General features: G+C 40.6%; 1 protein-coding gene across 1 annotated transcript in view; it reads left to right on the top strand.

Annotated features, from left to right (window-relative positions):
• SERPINI1 (serpin family I member 1) overlaps positions 1–23372 on the top strand; it is a 121010-nt gene that overhangs the window by 79547 nt on the left and 18091 nt on the right. The window contains exons 4-6 of the mRNA XM_034439039.3: positions 4254–4448; positions 6066–6270; positions 19828–19925. Of these exons, the coding sequence (XP_034294930.1) occupies positions 4254–4448; positions 6066–6270; positions 19828–19925 (498 nt within the window). The remainder of the gene's footprint in view (positions 1–4253; positions 4449–6065; positions 6271–19827; positions 19926–23372) is intronic.

Raw genomic sequence — 23372 nt, 5'->3', positions numbered from 1 at the left:
ATGGACTGATGTTTAAAATATAGGTATTTCTATACTCTTCCCTCCCGTCCCCATTTCAATTTCTGCATTTTGGTATATGTCTAAAAGATTTTAGTAAAATGTAGATAAACCTATAAGTACTAGAGCAATGAAGAATCTCAACAGGTTTGTTATTGTTATTTCTAGTAACTTTACTTGATTAGCATTGGATTCCAAAACATATTAAAATGTAAATTAATATCTCACTGATGCAAAATGTTGTCCAGATTATTTCCTAAATTTGTCATTTCATCCTTAGATTGTAGGCTTTTTTTAAAAAAGTTAATTGTTTACTTGTTTTGTTGCAATTGTTTTTTTAAAAAACCCAAACTGTGATAGAGCTTGGGAGCTCATAACTCCCATTCATGCTGTCAGTGACATAATCTGTTTATATGCATACTTATTTAAAAACCTATCCTCTGATTCAGTGCAGATGAGTTCTCAGCAGGTGTGCATGGTGTTTACACCTCACCTTTGATCTGAGTCATTGACTCTCAGTTTAAGTACTTCCTCCTTGCAGTATTAAAGTTTGCTAAGATTAGGGGATGTGAGGCGATTCTGAGCACTTTTTAAATTAGGTTTATCATAGTTATTAGATCCTGAGATACAAAGCAATTGCTGTCTCACTGGCAGCAAACTATATGATTATTTTGTTTAGCCATATAAAAAATGTGATACAGTGAGAAAAGAATAAAACTGTTATCAGCAGCCAGATTAGAATAGATAGTCTCTACAGTCAGTCGAAGTTAGAACAGACCCCTACCCACCCCTGCAAAAGATCACTTAACTATCCAGTTTTGATTGGACCCCCCCCCCCCATGGCCTTGTTACCACTTTTAGGGCTTTTGGCAACTGGCCCACATTTGTGGCAATTGCAGTGCCCGCCCCGCAAATCAAAACGATTTACAATGTTTTTCTAGGAAATGGCATTTGCTTCCCGCAAAACCCAGTCCATAGCAAACAATGGGTTTGCCTAACAACTGTTAAGCAAACCCATTAAGGCTATGATTTTCTCAGTTGCAATGTATGGCTGTGAACGTTGGAGCATAAGAAAGGCTGAGCACCAAAGAATTGAGGCCTTTGAACTATGGTGCTGGACAAGACTCCTGCAAGTCTCTTGGACTGCAAGGCAAACGAACAAGTCAGTCCTAGAGGAGATCAATCCTGACTGCTCTTTAGAAGGCCAGATCCTGAAGATGAAACTCAAATACTTTGGCCGCCTAATGAGAAGGACTCACTGGAGAAGAGCCTAATGCTGGGAAAGATTGAGGGCAAAAGAAGAACGGAACGATAGAGAATGAGGTGGCTGGATGGAGTCACTGAAGCAGTAGGCATGAGTTAAATGGACTCCAGAGGATGGTAGAGGACAGGAAGGCCTGGAGAAATGTTGTCCATGGGATTGCGATGGGTCGGACACGACTTCACAACTAACAACAACAACTGTTGCTTTCGCTTAATGACTGCTATGAAAAAGGTCATAAAGTCAGGTCTGGTCACATGTTGTCCTGCCTTATGACCATCACGACTTAATGATCAAAATTCCTAGGCTCAATCACAATCATAACATAATACCTGCCTGTATGATGTAACTTCAGGCCATGTAGTTAGTATGTTCATTCTCCTAAGGAAATTTCTCCCAGTGAGTTCCATTTCATAGTAAACTACTCCTGTGAGGTTTTGAGAGGTCCTTGGCGCTCTCTAAGCTTCATTGTTTTCTTGCAGATGTTTCATTACCTAAACTGGGTAAGATCATCAGTGCTAGATCCCTCATTTCAACCCCGAGCTACAGATATTCTCCTCTGTTGGAATGAGGTTTTCATATGCAGGTGCTTATACTTTTCCTGCAGTTATAGGTTGACAATATAGGAAATTTCTCTTAGTGGTGGGAGTGGATTTGAAGCTTTTGAACCCCCGTACCTCATCTCCTTTGATACACAGCAGGACAGGAACCTGTGATCAGGAAATCCAGCAGTTTCCAATGTTTCACTGTTCAAGTATAGGAGAGCTGGCAGATCCATTCTGCAAAAATCCTGACAACTATTAGAAAGCCAAAAAAATTACAAAAAAACCTACCTTTTTGCGAACTCTACCTATGGAGTTGCGTAGCTGCAAATAACTATACAATTTTTAAATCTGTGCTCCGGTATAACTACAGATGTACTCATGAGAATTGGAAGAAGTAACTGGAAAGTAACTCCATACTCTGCTTTTCTTGTTGTTGTGAAGAGACTCTAGAGACAAAAACACATGACTTTCAAAAGCCATCTCTTTCTCTTTCAAAGATAGAACTGCCTGTTATTATCCTGCACACTACATTAGTTAATCTTTCCCCACAGAACAGCAAGTTCACATGAGAAAAACTCAATACAGCTATGTCTTAAGAGCAAAAGGGAGTTAGAGAGTCAGTCTATTGTCACAGCTTGATAGAGGTCAAGTGCAATATATATATATAACCAAACAAGCTAACAATCAAGTTCTAGACTGATGGACAAAGCTCCAAAAGCAGATCTCAAAGGCTCTTGACAGCTTCCTCCACTGAATTTCTAAACAATCTTTTTCTCTTATAAGCAATGCTCAGGATGAGAAGCTAAGGCACTGGCATTCATTTGTTAAGGCCAGCAGGAGCCTTTCAAATTCTCTTGTTTCACCCAATTCCTTCTGGGTTCACTGTTGACCATTGGAAAGGGAATACAGGAAGGTTACAAAGTCTGCCCCATGTTCCATCTTTCAGTTATCCTAGTAGTTAATCCACTTTGTATTCACTGACACCTTGTCAGCTCTGGAGGCCATCTTTTTCTTTGGATCTTCAGGGTTGCCACAATTAATGCTGTGGGAAACTGGGAGGGGGGATTGCATGGAGTGGCGGAGATATCTAGCCATAATAACATTCCTTTCACTGAGAGTCAAGGACTTTCGGCCTGTACCTGGAATGGTGTGACTGGGAGGCATCTCCAGTTGGGACGGTGCATTAATTGGATCATGTGATGGACATGTGGGTGCAGGGGAAGGAACTTGGACTTTCTTTTGGATGGGGGAATTCTGGAAGCTTTCAGATTCGGGTTTTCTCAGATGTGCCAATATGACATCTCTAATAAAATGGAACTTTGAGGAACTTCTAACCTCGGAGTCTTCTTTTGTTGGGGGTGTTACTTGGAACCTGACACATTTTGCTTCTCCAGAGCTGTAATTAGATTTAATTGATTAAGTTAGTAAAACTTTTATGTCAGTGTTTTGGGACAGAAAGCGAGTATAGTATAGTGATTGACTAAGTATTCAATCATTATTGAATCCATATGGGTACTGAGTATTCAGTCAAGTATAAATGTTCATATCTATATTTAGGGAAGGAGGGAGGGAGGGAGGGAGGGAGGGAGAAGGAAGGAAGGAAGGAAGGAAGGAAGGAAGGAAGGAGATTGGTTTGCAAACTATAAGCTATAAGGACGGAAGGGTTGGTATTGGCCAGTCACTACCTCAGCCCAACCAATTTCACAAAGATATGGCTGAATGATTAAAACTGGAAGATGGAATACAGATGCATGTCATTTGAGCTCTTGGAGGAAAAGTGTGATATAAATTTAGAATGAATTAATCATGCTTAAATGGTGTAGGTTGCCTGTGCTCAAAACTTTTTGACTTCCTTGCCCAAGTAGTAGTTTAAAGTGGGCATAATTTTTTTTATCTAGAAATTATTTTAATTATTTTGTTGCTTAAAGTCTGTAGAGATTCTCAGTCATTCAGATCATGATTGTCCTAAAGGTGCACCTTTGGGACAACCATGACCTGGATGACTGAGAATCTCTACCAACTTTTAGCTATACAATTTGCGATGAACATCCTTTGAATGTGTGGGAGTAGGAATGGATTTCCGGGGCGGGGGGGGAGGGATTGCATACTACAAGAATCAGGAACAAGACTCAGCTGACCCTGAGGACACAGATAAACCTCCAAGTGCTTCAACGACCCTTTAAAAGGATGCAAATTACCAGCTGTCTGCAAGGAATATAAATCCTTCCATTCCCCACTAGCCTGTCAGAGCTGAAGAAGCTTCTTGGATGAGAAGCGAAATGTCTTCAAAAGGAAAAAAGAACATCCAGTTGCCTCTTGAAAAAGCACCTTTGGGATATTTACTTGTTTGTTGGTTTGGTTTCATTGAGCAAGTTGGTTAAGTTTTTATTCTCATTATGCTCATTTGGATCTGCTGATTGATGTGCTTCTTCTCCTTTTTCATCTGACAGATATGATTAAAGATTTTGTCTCGGCAAGGGATTTCAGTGTTCTCACTCACTTGGCTATTGTCGATGCAATCTACTTTAAGGGAAATTGGAAGTCTCAGTTCAGACCAGAGAACACAAGAACCTTCTCCTTTACGAAGGATGATGAAAGTGAAGTACAAATTCCCATGATGTATCAGCAAGGCGAATTTTATTATGGTAAGGAACAAAAATGCTCATTTTCTTCCTAGCTGCCTTATTGCAAACTAGATCTTTTTTTATAAATTCTATACAGCATCTTTTGTTTCTTCAGTTCTGATGCCAAATAACAGTCTCTCAACAGTATCTCTTAAATAAAGTATTCATTATAATGCCCCAAAGAAGCCTCCATGAACTTCAGTAATTGCTGGCTCTGATATCTGTTTTTATCTATGGATTACAGTACAGGCGGTTCTCAATTTATGACCAAAATTGAGCCCAGAATTATGATTGTCATAGTGGTTGTAAAACAGCACATCCTGTCACCATGTCCAATTTTACAATCTTTTTGCAGTGGTTGTTAAATGAACACTGTGGTCATTAAGTGTCATTAGTCATTAAATAAACCCATTTTCCCCAGTGGGTGATTTTTGCCAGAAACCAGAAACAAATGCTGAAAACCAACCCTAAAATTCTCAAAATCAAAGTCACATAACCACTGCAAATGGATGGAAATGCAAGTCAGTTGAAAAGCACCCAAATTACGACCACACAAGATGGGTGCAGTCATCGAAACTTCTAAATCAAAACATAATTAGTTCTGGGAAGGGTAATCATAACTATGAATAGTCACTAAGCAATCAGTCATTAAGTGAAAACTACCTGTAACTTGATTCTCACTTTTCCTACAAGACAAATAGTAACTTTCTGTTTTAATTCTTCACTTATAATAGGATAGTACAATGCTACCTTGGTACTCATCATTAATTGGTTCTGGGAGAAAACAAAGAATACCAAACAGATTTTTCCCATAAGAAATAGTATAGTGCCGTGATGGCGAACCTATGGCACATGTGCCATAGGTGGCACGCGTAGCCATATTGGTGGGCATGCAAGATCAGCTCCGGCGTGCATGCGCACACCAGCCAGCTGTTTATCGGGCCTTCTGCGCCCACCAGAAGTAGGGAAACAGGCTGTTTCCTGCCTCCGGAGGAAAGTGGTGCGAAAGGCCCATTTTTCTCTCTCCCCAGCCTCCAGAACCTTTCTAGCAGTCTGGGGAGAGTGAAAATGGCCTTCCCCACGCCCTCCGGAGGCCAGAATTGTATTTGCCTACTTCCGGTGGGATTGGAAGTTGGCAGACAGGCTGTTTTCAGCCTCCAGAGGGCCTCCGGGAGGGTGGAGAAGGCCGTTTTTGCCCTCCCTAGACTCCTAGAAAGGCTCTGGAGGCTGGGGAGAGCACAAAACAGGCCTAACGTGCCATCACATGCCAGGAGCGGCGGTTGCATGTGCCTGCATGGGGACAGGGCTCATAGAATTATGGGTGTGGGCACATGCGCATGACCCCCCCCAGCTCCTGGCACGCGATGGCAAAAAGGTTAGCCATCACTGGTATAGTGAGTCATAAGGCACCATGGGCTGTTCCTTTGCTGTTTCCAGGCTGGCCCTGTGGGCCAGATCTAAGCATCCCATGGGCCAGAGTTTGATACCCCAGGTCTATTAGATATATCCCCAAAGAAAAACCAACTAAAAATATGACGTTCTATTTATCTTTTTTCTTTTCCACAAAAAAATGGAGCCATATTCCCCATCGAAATGAAAAGGTTCAACTAACTCTTTGGGGTTTTGTTTCGCTTTTAGGGGAATTCAGTGATGGATCCAATGAAGCAGGAGGCATCTATCAAGTCTTGGAAATACCCTATGAGGGAGATGAGTTCAGCATGATGATCGTTCTCTCCAGGCAGGAAGTACCACTAGCCACACTGGAGCCTTTGGTCAAAGCCCAGCTGATCGAGGAATGGGCAACCTCTGTGAAGAAACAAAAGGTTGAGGTGTATCTGCCAAGGTGGGAATCCACTTCTTCTTATGGTAGAAAGAGGAAAACCATTACTTCAGGCTAGTAGGGAGGGAGTAAAAGAGAGTAGAGAAAAAAAGAATGAGATAGAAATGTTTTTTTAAAAAAATTTGATTTATATGCCGCCCTTCTCCGGAGACTCAGGGCGGCTTACAAGGCGTTAAGCAATAGCCTTCATACTTTTGTATATTTATACAAAGTCAGCTTATTGCCCCCACAAACTGGGTCCTCAATTTACCTACCTTAGAAAGGATGGAAGGCTGAGTCAACCTTGAGCCTGGTGAGATTCGAACTTACAGTAATTGCAGACAGCTGGTGTTAATCACAATGCTATCAGTCTGCTGAGCCACCAGGCCTGTTTGACCCATTAAGGGAACAATCTTTTGAAAGCTAGGGCTGTAGTAGATATTTGGTAACAATCACATTGAGTGAGTGATGGCTTTTATTGTAGATCTATCTGAGGACAAGATTTCCTATGTTTCTTGGAATTCAGTGATGGATTCGTTGAATTAGATGAACTGGAGAAGAGTGTGAGAGAATCTTTTGTTAAACCTGTTTCAAGACTTAGTGTGCAGTTTGGTGATTTTTCTGCCATTAAAAGGAAAGAACATATGTAAGCTTCTAATATTCCAGCGTGGTCAGTATTTACTGTTCTGAAATATTGTGGCTCTGCAGCCTTCATAAGACAGATTTAACTCAGTTCCTCATGTATAAAATGGAAATGTTATTCAGTGGATAGTAGATGTGAGTATATATGAGAACGTTGTCGTGAGAAACATTTGGGTGATATTTATTTGACTTAAGAAATGTTTATATCCTTCTTTTCTACTAAAAAGCACTTGAAGGCGCTAATAAAAATAATGAACGCATGAGTAAAGCAACTTAACAGTTTGCATGTAATATCTCACTGGACACATTAATGAAATGTGTTCACGGAATGGGAGGCATTTTTAGTTAAAGATTGATTAATTTTTCCCCCATCTCCTCCTCTGAGTGCCCCAACTGTTTTGCATAGCTGAGACGGAATCTGACAGGGATCAGTAATACTGCCCAGTGGAAGCTTTCAAGTTCTCTGTCCACATCCTTTGATTTGATAGGGTGGAAACAAGAGAGTTAAAAAATAAGAGGCTTAACAGAACAGTCTAACACAGGGGTTGGCAACCTTAAATACTCAAAGAACCACAAAGGTCCTAACCGGAAGCCCCCCATTCAATTCTGGAGCCGACTGGAAGTCCAGTTCCCCCACCATAGAGTCTCCTCCTAGTACAGTGTCCTTTTTCCTCTACCTGTCCTAGCCGAAAGCCCTATCAATTGTGGAGCTGACCAGTGACAGGAAGCTGCAGCAAAGAGATGAAAGAGCCACATGCGGCTCCAGAGCCATGGGTTGCTGATCCCTGGTCTAACATAATGTATTTTTTCAAAAGTGCATGGTTTGGAAAATCTCTATACAATCCAACAAGAACAATCCAAAGAGATGATAAGACTTCCATTTGTTTAAATGTGGTTGGTGGGATGGATCAACTTAAGACTTACATGCCTACTGTACATCAGGCTGAATGGTCTCTTGGTTCTTTAAAGCAGTTTTGAGGTTCATATAAAGAAAAGAAGGAGCTTTGCTTTAGGGCAGGACTGTCAGACTCGTGGCCCGCGGGCCGATGTGTCACACACCGGCCACTCCCATGCCCGGTTTGGTGAAGGGGAAAAAAGTCCCGATATGTCACGTGATGCTGCTGTGACTACACGAGTTTGACAGCCCTGCTTTTGGGTTTTTGAAAGCAAGCTGTTGAAGACAGCTTTACATCCGCATGGAATCCACCTTCTCTTCCATAGTCAGGACTGTTCTGATGTATGTTGCTCTTGCATTTCAGTTTCCGCTGCAGAATATTTTCAGGCTGAATATGAGAATATGCCTTTACTTAATAGAGCCGCAGTGGTTAGAGTGCAGTACTGCAGGCCACTTCTGCTGATCACCGACTGCCAGCAATTTGGCAGATCAAATCTCACCAGGCTCAAAGTTGACTCAGCCTTCCATCCTTCCGAGGTCAATAAAATGAGGACCTAGATTGTTGGTGGCAATATGCTGGCTCTGTAACCGATTAGGGCTGTAAAGCACTGTGAAGTGGTATATAAGTCTAAGTGCTATTGCTATTGCTACTTTAAGGCATTCAGGTGTTCTTGCTTTCCCCAACCAAAAACTAACTTATATCTCCTCTGTGTTCTTTTTTTTTCTCATTTTCCTCCATGAGGAAAATTTTCTTCCATTTTAAGATGCCTTTCTCCTAACCTTGCGTCCATTTAGCAACCTCTATTCCTATGCTGACATGACTGGGAATTCTGATAATTTCACCCCAAGCACACCTGAACAACCTGACTTTGGAGAGACAGCACTTTTTAATGCATTCTCCCATTCCATGTATTTTTCTTTTCACTTCATCCAACTTTCTTTACAGTGGTTATGTTCACTTGCTCATGTTTTGCTAGAGCAGTGTTTTCTCAATCTCAGCATCTTTAAGGTGTGTGTGGACTTTGGTCCCCAGAATTTACAATATGCTGGCTAAGGAATTCTGGGAGTTGAAGTCCACACATCCATTAAGGCCGGGCTGTCAACTTGCGGACCACAGGCCGGATGCATCACACCGCTGGCCACACGCCCAAGCCCGGTCTAGCGAAGGGGAAAATAGTCCCAATACGTCACATGATGATGCAGTGATGATGCGGGTTTGACACCTCTGCGTTAAGGGTAGGAAACACTGATGACATTGGAGCCCGGTGACTGCCTATGCTTTTTAAAAATCATTGACAATGTATAAAGGAGTAAGTGGTGCCCTGCACTGATTTTATTTTTCTGTATATCTGCTAAATTGCTTAGTTTCATTTAAGGCTTAATGCCAGTTTGGGGAAACCTATTAAGTACCTTGAAGGGATGAGGTGGCTCAGTGACTAAGACAATTAGCTTGCCAATTGAAAGGTCGGCAGTTCAGCAGTTCGAATCCCTAGTGCCGCGTAATGGGGTGAGCTCCCGTTACTTGTCCCAGCTTCTGCCAACGTAGCAGTTGAAAAGCATGTAAAAATGCATGTAGAAAAATAGGGACCACCTTTGGTGGGAAGGTAACAGCGTTCCGTGCGCCTTTGGCATTTAGTCATGCCGGCCACATGACCACAGAGACGTCTTCGGAAAGCGCTGGCTCTTCGGCTTTGAAACAGAGATGAGCACCGCCCCCTAGAGTTGGGAATGACTAGCACATATGTGTAAGCGGAACCTTTACCTTTACCTTATTAAGTACCTTAATGCTGCAAATGAGAAATCGGTCCTATAACAGGAAAGGACCTTCGAGGTCTTCTAATTCAACCCCCTGCTCAAACAGGAGACCCTATACCATTTCCGACAAATGATCATCCAATCTCTTCTTAACAACCTCCAATGATGGAGCATCCACAACTTCTGGAAGCAAGCCGTTCCACTAACATATACTACTATCGTTTGTATGTATATTCCACTATCTTTGTAATATACAAAGTATGCTATCAGATGAGTTTAATTTTCTTCATTATGAGCTATTGTAATGAAACCTTGCTTGAAAAAGCATTGCATTATTGAATGCTAACATGTTTCATTTAAATTCAAATTAGAATGCCTTCTTGCTTCTAATTTATCAAGTTTTTGAAACAATGCCTATCTCTTTGAAAGAAACACCCTCATGTTTTATACTCCATGGTTACACAGTATGATTGAGTTAACGGTGCTTAAGAGGGAAAGATATTTCTATGAAAATTCATCAGATAGTTGTTTCAGTCAGTTGCCAACAGGCATGGCTTTATTCTGTTTTTCTGGGCTACAAACTCTGTAGATTCAAAGAAAGTAATCTGATTTGGAGCAGGCTTAGGTCCAGATGTAGCTCCAACTGTGGAAGTTTCTTAAAGCAGCTGCAGCTTTTTTCCTAGGTTCACATCTGCCCTTTGCACCTGCGCTTCAAATCTGATTTCTCCCTTCTAATCCAAAATGGTGCACAACCGTAGCTGAACCAATCTGACCTGTTTTTTTTTATTATTATTATCACTGCATTAAAGGAGAATCACAAGATTTCCAAATGATGACTGTTTTGTAGCATGCATTATTTGGGGTAGGAGCAAATAAATTTTGACTATTGTATGACAAATAGGCCTCTTTTCCTCCACTGAGATTCTTCTGAGAGATTCAAATATATTTGAAATTCTTCTGTGGGATTCATATATATTTGGGAAGCTGAGGAATATTTTCTATTTACCTGACTCTACTGTTGGTACAATAGCACACAAACATTACAATATGCTCCATTTATTTATGGTGCTTCATTACAGTATGTTCCCTCTTTATTGGCATTTATCTATATCCTACCTGGGAAGATGTGAACAGTGAGCATTCTTATTAGGCTATTTTCCATTAACAGTTTCCTTTGGGTTTATTCTCTAAATATTTTTGAACTTCTACAAACATTTGTCAGTGCTGTTCTATGACCTTATGCTGTGCTTTCCATAGCGTGCTACTGTGGCATAAATGATTATCTTTTGGAATTGTTTCAGTAATCCATTTAATTCAGAAATATAATCTAGTTTTAACCTCTGAAGCCTTGAAATCAGATTGCTTGGCTATAGTTAGCACCACAGAAAACAAGCTTGTTGGGAGTAGATTTTACCCATCTTTTAGTTAATATTTCATTTCTCCCTTGTCCGTTTCCCGTACCAGCCACAGAGATGAAATGTTAAGACAATCCCACATTTATAGGATTTAAGGACTGCCTCATCTTGGGAAAAGTAAAAATTAATTAAACACATAGTAAGCAGGAATATAGATTTCAAAATTAATGTATCATAAACTAAGACAACAGTATTTAACAGGATAAATGGAATGAACAATTGCAAGTTAAGCATAAATGGTGGAAAAAAAATAGAGCAAATACAGTATGTGGAATTTGTGTTCCTCAGTAGAATGCTTACTAAATATGGGGAAATGGATGAGATATTTTAAGAGTAAATCCTAATAAAAATGGATGAATGAAACATGAGTAGATAATTAGCAAATATGGATTGAATACAACAATGAGTGACCAACACAAAAACAACTATACTGAAGTATTATGGTTACATAAAGTCACTGCTGTGAGATGGGCAACGATATAAATAATTTAAATAAATGAAATAAATGCATTTTTTTTTTAAAAAAAGATTGAATTGCAAAACAAATCTATGAAGGAAGAGCAAACAGGTCACAAAGTAAATTATAAATTATATAAAATAAATTACAGATAGCCCTCAATTTACAACCACAATTGAGCCCAAAATTTCCATTACTAAGCAAGGTGATTGTTAAGTGAATTTTGCCCAATTTTATAACCTTTCTTGACATAGGTGTTAAGTGAATCACTGCAGCTGTTAAGTTACTAACATGGTTGTTAAGTTGATCTGGCTTCCTCCATTGACTTTGCTTATCAGAAGGTTGTAAAAGTGACTCACATGAACCTGGGCCTTCTGACCCGGTTCCCAAACACGACAAGCACACGGTTTTTAAACTAAACATTCCCTTTATTAGGAGCGCCAGCAACCCCGCCCAAGAGTCTCTCTCTCACACACACAGCAGGCTTACGAAGTCTCTAAGTGCCTGTGAAAAGTGAAACTCGCTTCCTTTCCCCTGAAATGGTTCCAACACACCAGGAGTTTCTCTCACTCCCCACACTCTTAACGAAACTCCTGGAAAGTGCGCCCGCTCTTTTTCCAGCAGCAGACACACACACACACACACACACACACACGGTGCCCGACTCTCAGTGCCGCAGATTCCAAGAAAGAATTCCTATACAGTTCCAGACAGGATTCAGAAGTTCGGACTATCAGTGGCTGACCGACAGGGAGACAAATAGTTGTCTGCCACACCTATTCATCTCCGTCCCCTGCCTTTTATCCCCAGAGCTAGAGTGGGGTTTAACATGTTGCGGTGGCTCTTCCATCCTGAGGACCAGCCCTTAGAGTCCCACTGCTCTCCTCTCCTCTACCTTCTGCGCATCTGTGCATCAGGCATGGGACCCAGCTGTTCCTCCTCTTCTTCATCAACTACCTTCAGACCTGGGGGCTATTGACTCTCCATCTGGGGGCTAATGGATGACCCAGGCTCCTCCTCTGTCTCTATCTCTGACAGCTCCATTCCCTCTTCCCTCAGGAGCTCTCAGATTGCCTTGATGCTGGCCCCAAAATATCTCATCCATTTCCCCATATTTAGTAAGCATTCTACTGAGGAACATAAATTCCACATACTGTATTTGCTCTATTTTTTTTTTCCACCATTTATGCTTAACTTGCAATTGTTCATTCCATTTATCCTGTTAAATACTGTTGTCTTAGTTTATGATACATTAATTTTGAAATCTATATTCCTGCTTACTATGTGTTTAATTAATTTTTACTTTTACATCTGATTTGGCTGCCGGAGGGGCTGGCGGCCGACAGGCCACAACACTGGGACACTGCAACCATCATAAATACATACCAGTTGCCAAGGGTCCAAATTTTAGATCACATGACTGCAATGGTGGTTAAGTGTGAAAAATAGTCACAAGTCACCTTTTTCAGTGCCATTGCAACTTTGGTCATAAACAAATGGTTGTATGACAAGGACTACCTGCCTATAAATTAAATTATTGGATGAAGTTACTGTAATGAAATCCTGGAAAAGAACTGAGCACTATAAGAAGAAAAAGCAGTGCATAAATCAGTGTATGAACCTAACAGAAATGAGCATGATCCAGAAAGATAGAAAAAATGTGAACAGGAGAGTAGCAAGTATTGATGCAAACTAAGATGTAAATTTCTTTTTCTCTTGCTTTGAGTTTTTTTTATTATTACTTCTCACTTCTTTTCTCCATTATGCAAATTTATTTATTTGCATAATCTTGCTTATTGTCCTAAAAAGGAATAACCAAATTGTTGCCTCCATTTCAGTGGGGTAGGTAGGAGGATAAAACTGTGTGTTTGAAATACCTAGAAAATGCAATGGCTTTTAAGGATTTGCTTGAGGGAAAGATTAGCAGCTCTTGTTACCGCTAACAAGGAAACAACCACACAGCTCTTTTGCAAGATGCCAAGACAGCAGTGGAGGGAAAGGGTTCATGGAGAAACTTGGTTACTGTTATTAGTTGGCATGCCTATTATATTCTTCTGCTAAACTGTGTTTAGAAGACATTTTTGCAAATTAGTTTCATGGTCTGTTTCATTGGTATGCCAAAATAGATTTAAAATGTTGATTGCTTTGGCTCAGAAACAATGACTCAAGAACAAACCCAAGTATAATTTAACAATTCTGCGCTCTTTTACTGTTTTTTCACTTTGCTATTAAGACAAGCAAACTGCAGTTTCAGTTGGACACAGATAGTGTAGACAGAAAATTGGAAAATGTTGTGATTAACTCGGTTTGGCTTAGCCATTCAGGCCCTTTTACAATTGTAGAAGTTTTAAAAAACACTTATTTTATAATTGAATGGTGTTTTTCAGGGGAATGAAAGTTTTAACTTTCTTTTTTCTACTACTGGACCTGCAAGGGGCAAATGACATTTCCCTAATTTGTCTCCCTAACACATATAGTACACACACACTCTTTTTAAAAATATACATAGAGAGATAACTTAAAATATTTACAGAGTATTTATGCAACCCATTGATAACATTCAGCGGATCTGCTTGCAGTCCTCAGAGAAATTCAAGCTTGAGGCCTGTAATTAATCTCTGGAATTTAATAAGGGAACGACCATATTGGAGAACTGCTCTCCCTGCTTATTACATTAGCTGCCTCTTTTGTCCCTATTATGAAAGTAACACTGGTGAGAAATGGCATCAAGTTTATCTGTTCTCGGCTCTGCTTCACTCATTAATATTTATGGAAGGTTTTAACAAAGTCTGGTAGGGAAAACGAATTATCTGGGCCAGCTCCCAATCCTGCTGTAGCATCGCAGTCTACTCTGACCGATAGACAAATCCTTGAATGAGGCAAAGAACACATGAAAAGAACCCAATTCTTCAGTGAGGGCAGTCACTAAGGTAGGGATGAAACCAGGGGTGAAATCCAGCAGGTTCTGACAGATTCTGGAGAACTGGTAGCGGAAATTTTGAGTAGTTCAGAAAACCGGCAAATACCATCTCTGGCTGGCCCCAGAGTGGGGTGGTAATGGAGATTTTGCAATATCCTTCCCCCAGGAGTGGGGAGGGAATGGGGATTTCATAGTATCCTTCCCCTGCCACACCCACCAAGTCACACCACGCCCACCAAGCCACGCCCACAGAACCAGTGGTAAAAAATTTTTGATTTCACCACTGGATGAAAACCACCAAGCTATATGAAGACTCCAGGTTCTACTTTTTAGGTGATAGGATCTTTTCCATTCAGAATTGCTGCCAATCCATGTTAGATTTTCCTGCGATTTTGAGGCAAGTAACCCCAAAACTTCAGGGTAGCCTCCCAGATAGTTAGTTTAATTAACTATATTTAGCCTTTTTTAAACTAAACTAAAGTTAAAGGAAAAGGAAAAACAACACCCCCACACCCACACCCATTACAAGAAAATACGGATCATCCTTGTATTTTCTTAATTGGGAACAGAATTTCATTTGCTGAGCAAGCAGCTATTAAGCGAGTCACGTCTGATTTTTTTTTTTTTTGCCATGGTTGTTAAGTGAATCCCTGCAGTTGTTAAGTGAAAGCAGTTAGTAAGCGAATCTAGCTTTCCCCATCGATTTCACTTGTTGGAAGCTAGCTGGATAGATCAGGATGTTGAAACTGTCTTAGATATATGCCCGTTGCCAGGCAGCCAAATTTTGATCACGTGACTGTGGGAATGCTGTGACAGTTGTGTGAGGACCAATCGCAAGTCACTTTCTTCAGGGTCGTTGTAATGTCAAATGATCATTAAATGTATGGTTTTAAATCAAGGACTAGTTACACAAACAATTCTGGGGCCACTTACTAATGTGAAATGACTACATCCCCACTGGTTACAGCTCTTTGCTTCTCCAAAAAATTGTGGTATTGTTCTGCCCCAGCTACGGGTCCCAAGAAGTGTAGCACACACACAGCTCCAAAAACTCTGTTTAATACAAACAGATCCCTTTCAAAATGCAGGCTTTAACCACAAATGTCCTTATCAGCCTGCTATGAATTACAGAGATTAAACAAAGTCCGACAAGGATTGGCAATCAGCCCAGAAACGAAGTTGTAACAAAAAACTCACTCTCAAAATGCTCTGCGTAGGACCAAGCGTTGTTTCCAGCAACATTTGCTATCTGTGTGCGAACTTAAATAGGCTAAGGGAGTGGCCAATTACTCTCAAGGAGACCTCCTCCTGAGTAGCCACTCCTGCCTTTTGGCAGCCCTGTGTGCTCGAGCATTGAGAAGAGGCTCCTCAACTTCACTCTCTTCACTTGAAGGAGCCTCTGGAGGTTCTGAAGGCCCTGGCTGAGTCTCTGCCTCTGGCACCACATCCTCTTTAGCCTCCTCGCTGTCCAACTCAAGCGCCGGCTGCACAGGCTGCTGGTGTGACACCACACCAGCCTCCTCGTCGTCGGGATCAGCCACAATCTGTGTAGGCTGCTGGCAGGCCACAACAGGTATGTCCCACCTCTTGGCTACTCAAATGTCCTGGGTTTAAAATAGGGGCTTTTACAGTTCTTCATATTACAGAACTAGAGCTCCTGAAGTAGAGGCAGACCTCTAGTAATAGAAAACTTGCTCACTTTGTTCAGTCCTTTCTGTAAGTTATCGCCCAAACGCATCTATAGTGGACCGCACCAAAAGCATAACTCTAAATTTCATTACATCAGAATATTATTGTAGCTACTGAGCTGTAAGGTGGCTATTGTGTAATATGTTCTTTTTAAAAAAAAAAAATCTGACAAAGTTCACTGACACATTCCTGGGAGATTTTTTTCCTCCCTCAAGTTAAGTGACAGAATCAACTTTTCAACCAGAAAATTGGAGGTGACAATAAGAAGGATTTCTATTTGGATCAAATAAATCTCCTGTATATTGTCTTTTCCTCGATGCTATAACTGGCAGGCTCCAAGGACATGCCAGCCAGTGCCAAAAGTTATTATCTCTCTCCTGGGCACATAACAAAATCGCAAACTGTCATAGAAATCTAAAATGCTTTGTTTTACTGTCATAGCAATTTAGCATGTTTCACAGTTTCACATGTGCCTTGCAAAGCAATAGAAGGGGAAATGAGATGGGACAAAACTGAACTTTGTTCAATATGAGTAGAAAATGGTTGATTTCTCAGGAGGCACCACTCGGTTCTGTAAATGAAGTGTTGCCAAACTGTAGTGCAAGAATGTGGGCAACTAGAAAACTATGTTTATAGTGGGCAACTAGAAAACTGTGTGTATAATCCAGTGGTGCATTCCTCCTGGTTCAGCCCGGTTCCGCCGAGCCGGTAGTGGTGATGATATGACGTCAAAAACAAATGAGTAGACCAGTGCCTGCAAAAATACACGAGTAGACTGGTGCCTGCAAAAATAAATGGGTAGACTGGTACAGCTCTGCAAGCAGTTAAAAGCCTGGTAGACCAGTACCTCTGCTAAATCCTAAAGAATTGTCACATGACCATCAAGCCACACCCACAAAATAAGCCATGCCCACAGAACCGGTAGTAAAAAAATTTAGAACCCACCCCTGGTATAACCACAATTGGGATTAGAATTCCCAGTGCTAAACAAGGCAGTTGTTAAGTAAGTCACACCTGATTTTACCAGCCTTTTTTTGCCTCCAATGTTAAGCAAATCACTGTAGTTATGTGAATCGTGCAGTCATTGAGTGAATCTGGCTTCCTCCATTTATTTTATGGTCAGAAGCCAGCTGGGAAAATCACAAATGGCGATCACGTGATTGCAGGACACTGCAACTGCATAAATACACACCAGTTGCTGAGCAGCTAAGAAAGTTTGATCACATGACTGTAGGGATGGTCATAAATGCAAAAACAGGTTGTAGGTCACATTTTTCAGTGTTGTTGTAACTCCAGATGGTCAACAAGCAAATGGTTTTAGGTCAAGGACTACCTGTATGCAATTTCCAGTCTCTGTTATGTTGCCCACAGGGGTCTGCTTCACAATTTGTTATTGTTAATTGTGACATCATCTCCAACCCATCACGACCCATGGACAACTTTCCTCCAGGCCTTCCTGTCCTCTACCATCTGCCAGATTCCATTTAAGCTCACACCAACTGCTTCAGTGACTCCATCCAGCCACCTCATTCTCTGCCGTCCCCTTCTTCTTTTGCCCTCAATCATTCCCAGCATTAAGCTCTTCTCCAGTGAGTCCTTCCTTTTCATTAGGTGGCCAAAGTATTTGAGTTTCATCTTCAGGATCTGGCCTTCTAAAGAGCAGTCAGGGTTGATCTCCTCTAGGACTGACCAGTTTGATCACCTTGCAATCCAAGGGACTGTCAGGAAATTTCTTCTTAGTTCTAGGTTGCTTCTCCTAGCCTTTCAATATTCTGCCCTAGCCAATTTCAATAAAAGTGGTGTTAATCTTCCTGTGGAGTTGATTTCTTACTCTCGTCTACGTAGTGCATCTGAGAGTTACCTAGTTTCCATACATTTATTTGTGCATGTAATCCCCTTAGTCTATCCAAGGGCACCAACTAATGCAAACATATATTAGAATAACATGTTAGCTAGTAATAACATTAAAATTATAGGAATAGGATGCATGCCTCAAGTGTAGTTCTATCAGTGTGCTATTATGAGCAAATTTAGAATGGGGAAAGCAGACTAGTTGAAATCAGGATTCCTAAAGCAGAAATGAGCCTGTAATTCCTCAAATCCTGTTGAAATGCTAAATTCATCCCTTTTAAATATTTTGTACTGCTGGGGGACTTAAATGAAGTGTTGTCCTGTACCATGAGTTTACGATTGAGACATGTTCTGTCCTGGCCAGCTTCTTTGAAAGGCTACACAAGATACCTGAAGGCCAGACAAGGAATAATGGATGGAAACTGACCAAGGAGAGATTCAACCTAAAAACGATGAGGAACTTTCTAACAGTGAGAACAATCAACCAATGGAACAGAAGTTGCCTTCGGAAGTTGTGGGAGTTTCATCACTTGAGACTTTCAAAAAAAGATTGGACTGCCATTTATCAGAAATGGTGTAAGGTCTCCTGCTAGAGCGGGGGGTTGGACTAGATGACCTATAAGGTCCCTTCCAACTCTGTTAATCTGTTAATAATTTTTTTTGAGGGGGGGTGTGGAATACCAAGGAACAGGAGAAGCAAATTTTCTGAATTCAACTCTGGTATTAATAAGATCCTGGGAAGACTAAGAGTAATGTCAGAAGCCTGCAACTTGACTGCTGCTATGGAGCTGATGAATTTCTGTTTGACTGCCTGAAATGAAAGAGTTTGTTTGCTATGGTTGGTTTGCTGAGTATTAGCATACAAGTACTAAGTGAATGAGCTTTTGTTTATATGTAGATGGGGAGCTTCAGGGTCCATGTAAAATATTATATACACTTTCAGAAGGGAAAAAAATGAAACCTCTCCTTTGCCAATCTTTCTGCAAAGTTGGCTGGTTCGTAGTGGTTAGCATGGATCTACTCATGCTATCCCCATCTACTCTTGCTGAATCTGATATGAAAAACAAGGGAACGAGAAGCACATAAAGAATTGCCATTAATAGATTTTTTTTTTTAAATAATAATTTTGCTGCAACAGAACATTTTTGCTATTTTGAATTCTGTGAGATTCTGTGAGAGCAACTAAGATTCAATTCTGAGACCATCTTCTGGGTGATGGACATTGTTCCAAATTTACAGTTAGTTGGCAATCAGTTTCAGAATGCTTGGTATTTTATGCTTAAAATTTGCAAACCAATTGTGTTCCTTCCTTCCTTCCTTCCTTCCTTCCTTCCTTCCTTCCTTCCTTCCTTCCTCCCTCCCTCCCTCCCTCCCTCCCTCCCTCCCTCCAGGTTAGGGAGTTGAAAACAGCAAGAGATTGTTCCAAGTTTGGCTGTTTCCTGCATACAGTAGTAATGCAGTTTTTAAAAACAAAGATCTTGCTTATTTATCTTCTCTGTTTCATTGTTCTGCTTGTAATTGCTTTGTTGTATTTTTTTTCCCCATGTTCTGTTATAGTACAGGGTCGTGATGCTATTTAAAACTGACTGCATTTGGTTTTGCTTTGTACACGCAGGCTCCCCTCCCAGATTTCTATTGACTCAAAGTCCTTTGCAAGGGTGATGTTGTATGATTGCAAAACAATTAGTCTCAGGGTATTACTGCAAACAAGACAATAACCAGGAATAAGCTAGTGATGAATGTCAGTTCAATGCATTGTCTCTCTGAGTCTCTCTCTCTTTTTGTAATGTGTTTTCTCCTGCTGAGCTACCTGAATGCCTTGTAGGCAGTTATTATATTATATTCTTTCCTTCCCCCCTGTTTTTCTAGCAACAATTTGCATCTTTACTTCTTTTTTAGAGCAAAGGGAGTTAAGACTTTCATTCTTTTCTCTCTCTCTCTCTCTCTTTCCCTCTAGGTTCACAATAGAACAGGAAATTGATCTGAAGGATGCTTTGAAAGGGGTTGGAATTACAGAAGTATTCAGCCAAAGTGCTGATCTCACTGCAATGTCTGGTAAGCGGCTTTTTGTGATTTAGGTTATTGCAGCACTGCATTCATTTTCTTCCGCGATAATTTGAAAACTTGGCCCAGAAAAACCTGGCCCACAAATGTTTTAGTTAATTAATTAATTAAATTTCTAAACCAGTATTCTCAAATAGGCACAAAGTGGTTGGGGGGGTGGGGGGTGGGAGGCAATTTTTGGCTTGACCTAGGCTGTCCTGCAAGATGTCTACCAGCTTTCCCTACTCGGGTAGTCTCTAAACTGTTGGATGCCAACTTCCAGAACTTGGAAATAGATGGGAATTAGTAAGTGGACGTGGGAGTGTCTGGAATGCAGCAATCATTTAGTCCCAATTTAACAAACTGTTTGGAGGAGACCAATTGGTGACAGTCTTTTTTGGAAATGTTCATTAAACTCAAGGAGTCTACCTTATTTTGTTGGATTAAAAGACCTCCACTGTCCCTTCCAACTCTATTATTCTGTTATTCAGGTTTTTTCTCCCTTTTTTTCTGGTCCTTTTATATATCAGAATTCAGGTTTGGTGCTGATTTTAAACAAGGTGTGTATTCACCAGTTTTACTTGGAATAGCTTTTATTATTTAAAAATGTCATTTTTCATTACAAAAGCAAAAAGACTGCTTTCTAATTTACCGCCATTGTCTCTATCTGATATTTTTTTTAAATTTCTGAAAGCTATTTTAATCTTCCAAACCATATTCTGTTTGCTTTATCTCCACTCTAACTTCTATTTGACTTTTCTTCATAAGCCCCATCTGACTTCTTTACTATCTGTGCTAGCTTCAGGCTATCTATCTGTCTGTCTGTCTATCCATGCATCCTAATCCCAATCCTACATACAACCAACTACTTCTCCTTTGGCACCTTATTTATTAAGAAAATTTATATGGCCACCCAACTCACTCATGGTGACCCCAGGCAGCTTACAGAAATAAATGCTGTACAAGTCTCCCTTGTCACCTGCTTCAGCTGAACTTGACCATTGGAACTGCTCTGGTACTGCTTGACATCACCACGAAAGTGTAGTGCTGGCTCTTGCTTCATCTCTAGCTCTTACTCTCTGACTTTGGCTTTATGTGAACTGTTTTGACTTCTGAGGAAATTGGCCAATCTAATCCCCTCGGGATTGACCTGGCCTGGTTTGGCACTTTCCTGTAATACAACAATTCCTGGCTCTCTTTAAATTCCCATTGCTACTGTAAGACCAGCTTCTTCAGGTCTTCCATGTCTTGGTGTTGCTGCTTCCTTTTCCCAGTTGTCTGGTTTTCTTCTACTTTTCTTGAGTTGTACTGTCTCTTTCTCTCTTTAGCTGGGTTAGCTGCTGATTGGATGGGTTTCATCCAGGGGTACTATTTAGCAGGTTCTGACAGGTTCTGGAGAACCGGTAGCGGAAATTTTGAGTAGTTCGGAGAACCGGCAAATACTACCTCTGGCTGGCCCCAGAGTGGGGTAGGAATGGAAATTTTGCAATATCCTTCCCACAGCAGTGGGGAGGGAATGGAGATTTTGCAGTATCCTTCCCATGCCATGCCCACCAAGCCATACCACGCTCACCAAGCCACGCCCACCAAGCCACGCCCACAGTAAAAAAATTTGAATTATACCACTGGTTTCATCTAGTATGACTGACTGTAGGCTCTGACTGACTTTGATTCCAATGCCATCAACCCAGACTTCTTGAGATTCTGTTAAGCCTCCTTCTTTAAATACAGTAACTGGCTTCCTTTGAAAGAGAACAACTTCTTAAGCTTTCAGGGGAACAGAACAGAAGAGAAATTGTGTTGTTTTGTTTTTCCCCTTTGCACATACCCTCTCACAGTCAGAGCTCTTTCTATACCTAAGAGCCACGGTGGCGCAGTGGTTAGAGTGCAGTACTGCAGGCTACTTCTGCTGCCTGCCGGCTGCCTGCAATTTGGCAGTTCAAATCTTACCAGGCTCAAGGTTGACTCAGCCTTCCATCCTTCCGAGGTGGGTAAAATGAGGACCCAAATTGTTGGAGGAGATATGCTGACTCTGTAAACCGCTTAGAGAGGGCTGTAAACTAGTGTAAAGCGGTATATAAGTCTAAGTGCTATTGCTATTGCTAAAGTATATGAATGTCTGCTTGCTGATTATCACACTGAGGGAGTCAGTTCAGGGCTAATGGGTTGGTTCTTCTTGCTATCTGTGGAACTCTTACTAAATATCTCCTGATCCATAATTCAGTAACGTCTGCCTCTTTTCTCCTACTTTTTTTCTCAATGTGCAGCTTTACCAATGGGGAAAAAATGATTTACAAATTCTGACCTTTGTTTTTGATTTTGTCTTAAGTGTAAAGTCTTTTCTTCTTTCTAGGATTAGTCTTGTTTTTCTTCCTGCAGCACACAGTCCATTTTTAACTACTGACGAGCCCAAGAAAATTAAAACTATCTGCACTTTAACTTCTTCTCTGTAGATTGTGAATTCAATAAGCATGCTGATTGATACTTCCTTGCCTTCTTAATATTTAACCTTAACCCAGATTTCTCATTTTCCATTTTTACTTTCATAATGAGCTTTTCTAAGTCTTCATTATTTGAGCTAATGAAATGGAAGTGTCTGCATAACTTAAAGTATTAGCGTTAATTTTGTAAGTGCTTTTAATTCTTAGTATTAATTTTGATTCCAACTGTCATCCCTTCAAATCCTATCACGCTTTTAATATATTTCATGCAGAAGTTAAATAGGTATGAGGAGATGGAATTCATTTTTATCGCATTCTTTTTCTAGTTCTGAACAGTTCTTTCTCCAGATTTTACTGTAACAATTGATATCTGCTGTGTTAAAACTATTTGTAACCATCACACATGCCTATTTATTTATATGGGGTTCATAATCACATGGCTACATTAGAAAGGTATCATAGAGTCCAAATTCCTGCAAAATGTCCTTGAATGGCTAGGTCGACTGGACATTAACATTTGAAACACTATAAGTCCATCTATTTGCCATACGCCATAAATCCTACAAAATATATTTCAAGATACTTGCTTTGTTTCAGGAAATAAATGTCACCAAAATTGAGCAAGCTCTGGCTAAGCATCTTTCCATAATGGCTAAGGATATACTTTGACCAAGTTGAATTGGCCTCCTTAATGCTAACTCATCCTTTTAATTCTAGCTGGGAAAAAATAATTTGCCAAGAAATTGCATTTTGATGGCTTTCCAGTGAAACGATATTGATTCTGGGATATGAAAAGACCAAACATGCACTTAGACAACTAGTACTATACGTGGAAGCCCAAAATGTACAGTCCTCCCTTCCTAGAGAATGACCTGCAAATATTTGTTTTTTGCAAAATGAAACACCACATCAAACTACAGTTCCAATATTCAGAAGAGTATAATCCTTAACTCATTTGAATGTCCTTCACAGAAAGGAAAGTCTGTCATAGAAGGGAAAATCAAGAAAAAATTATATA

This window comes from Pantherophis guttatus, chromosome 6, assembly GCF_059756535.1.
Source record: "Pantherophis guttatus breed Tessera chromosome 6, ASM5975653v1, whole genome shotgun sequence".
Lineage (NCBI taxonomy): Eukaryota > Metazoa > Chordata > Lepidosauria > Squamata > Colubridae > Pantherophis > Pantherophis guttatus.
Note: the sequence above shows the minus strand (reverse complement) of the source record. Positions and strands in the feature narration are given on the sequence as shown.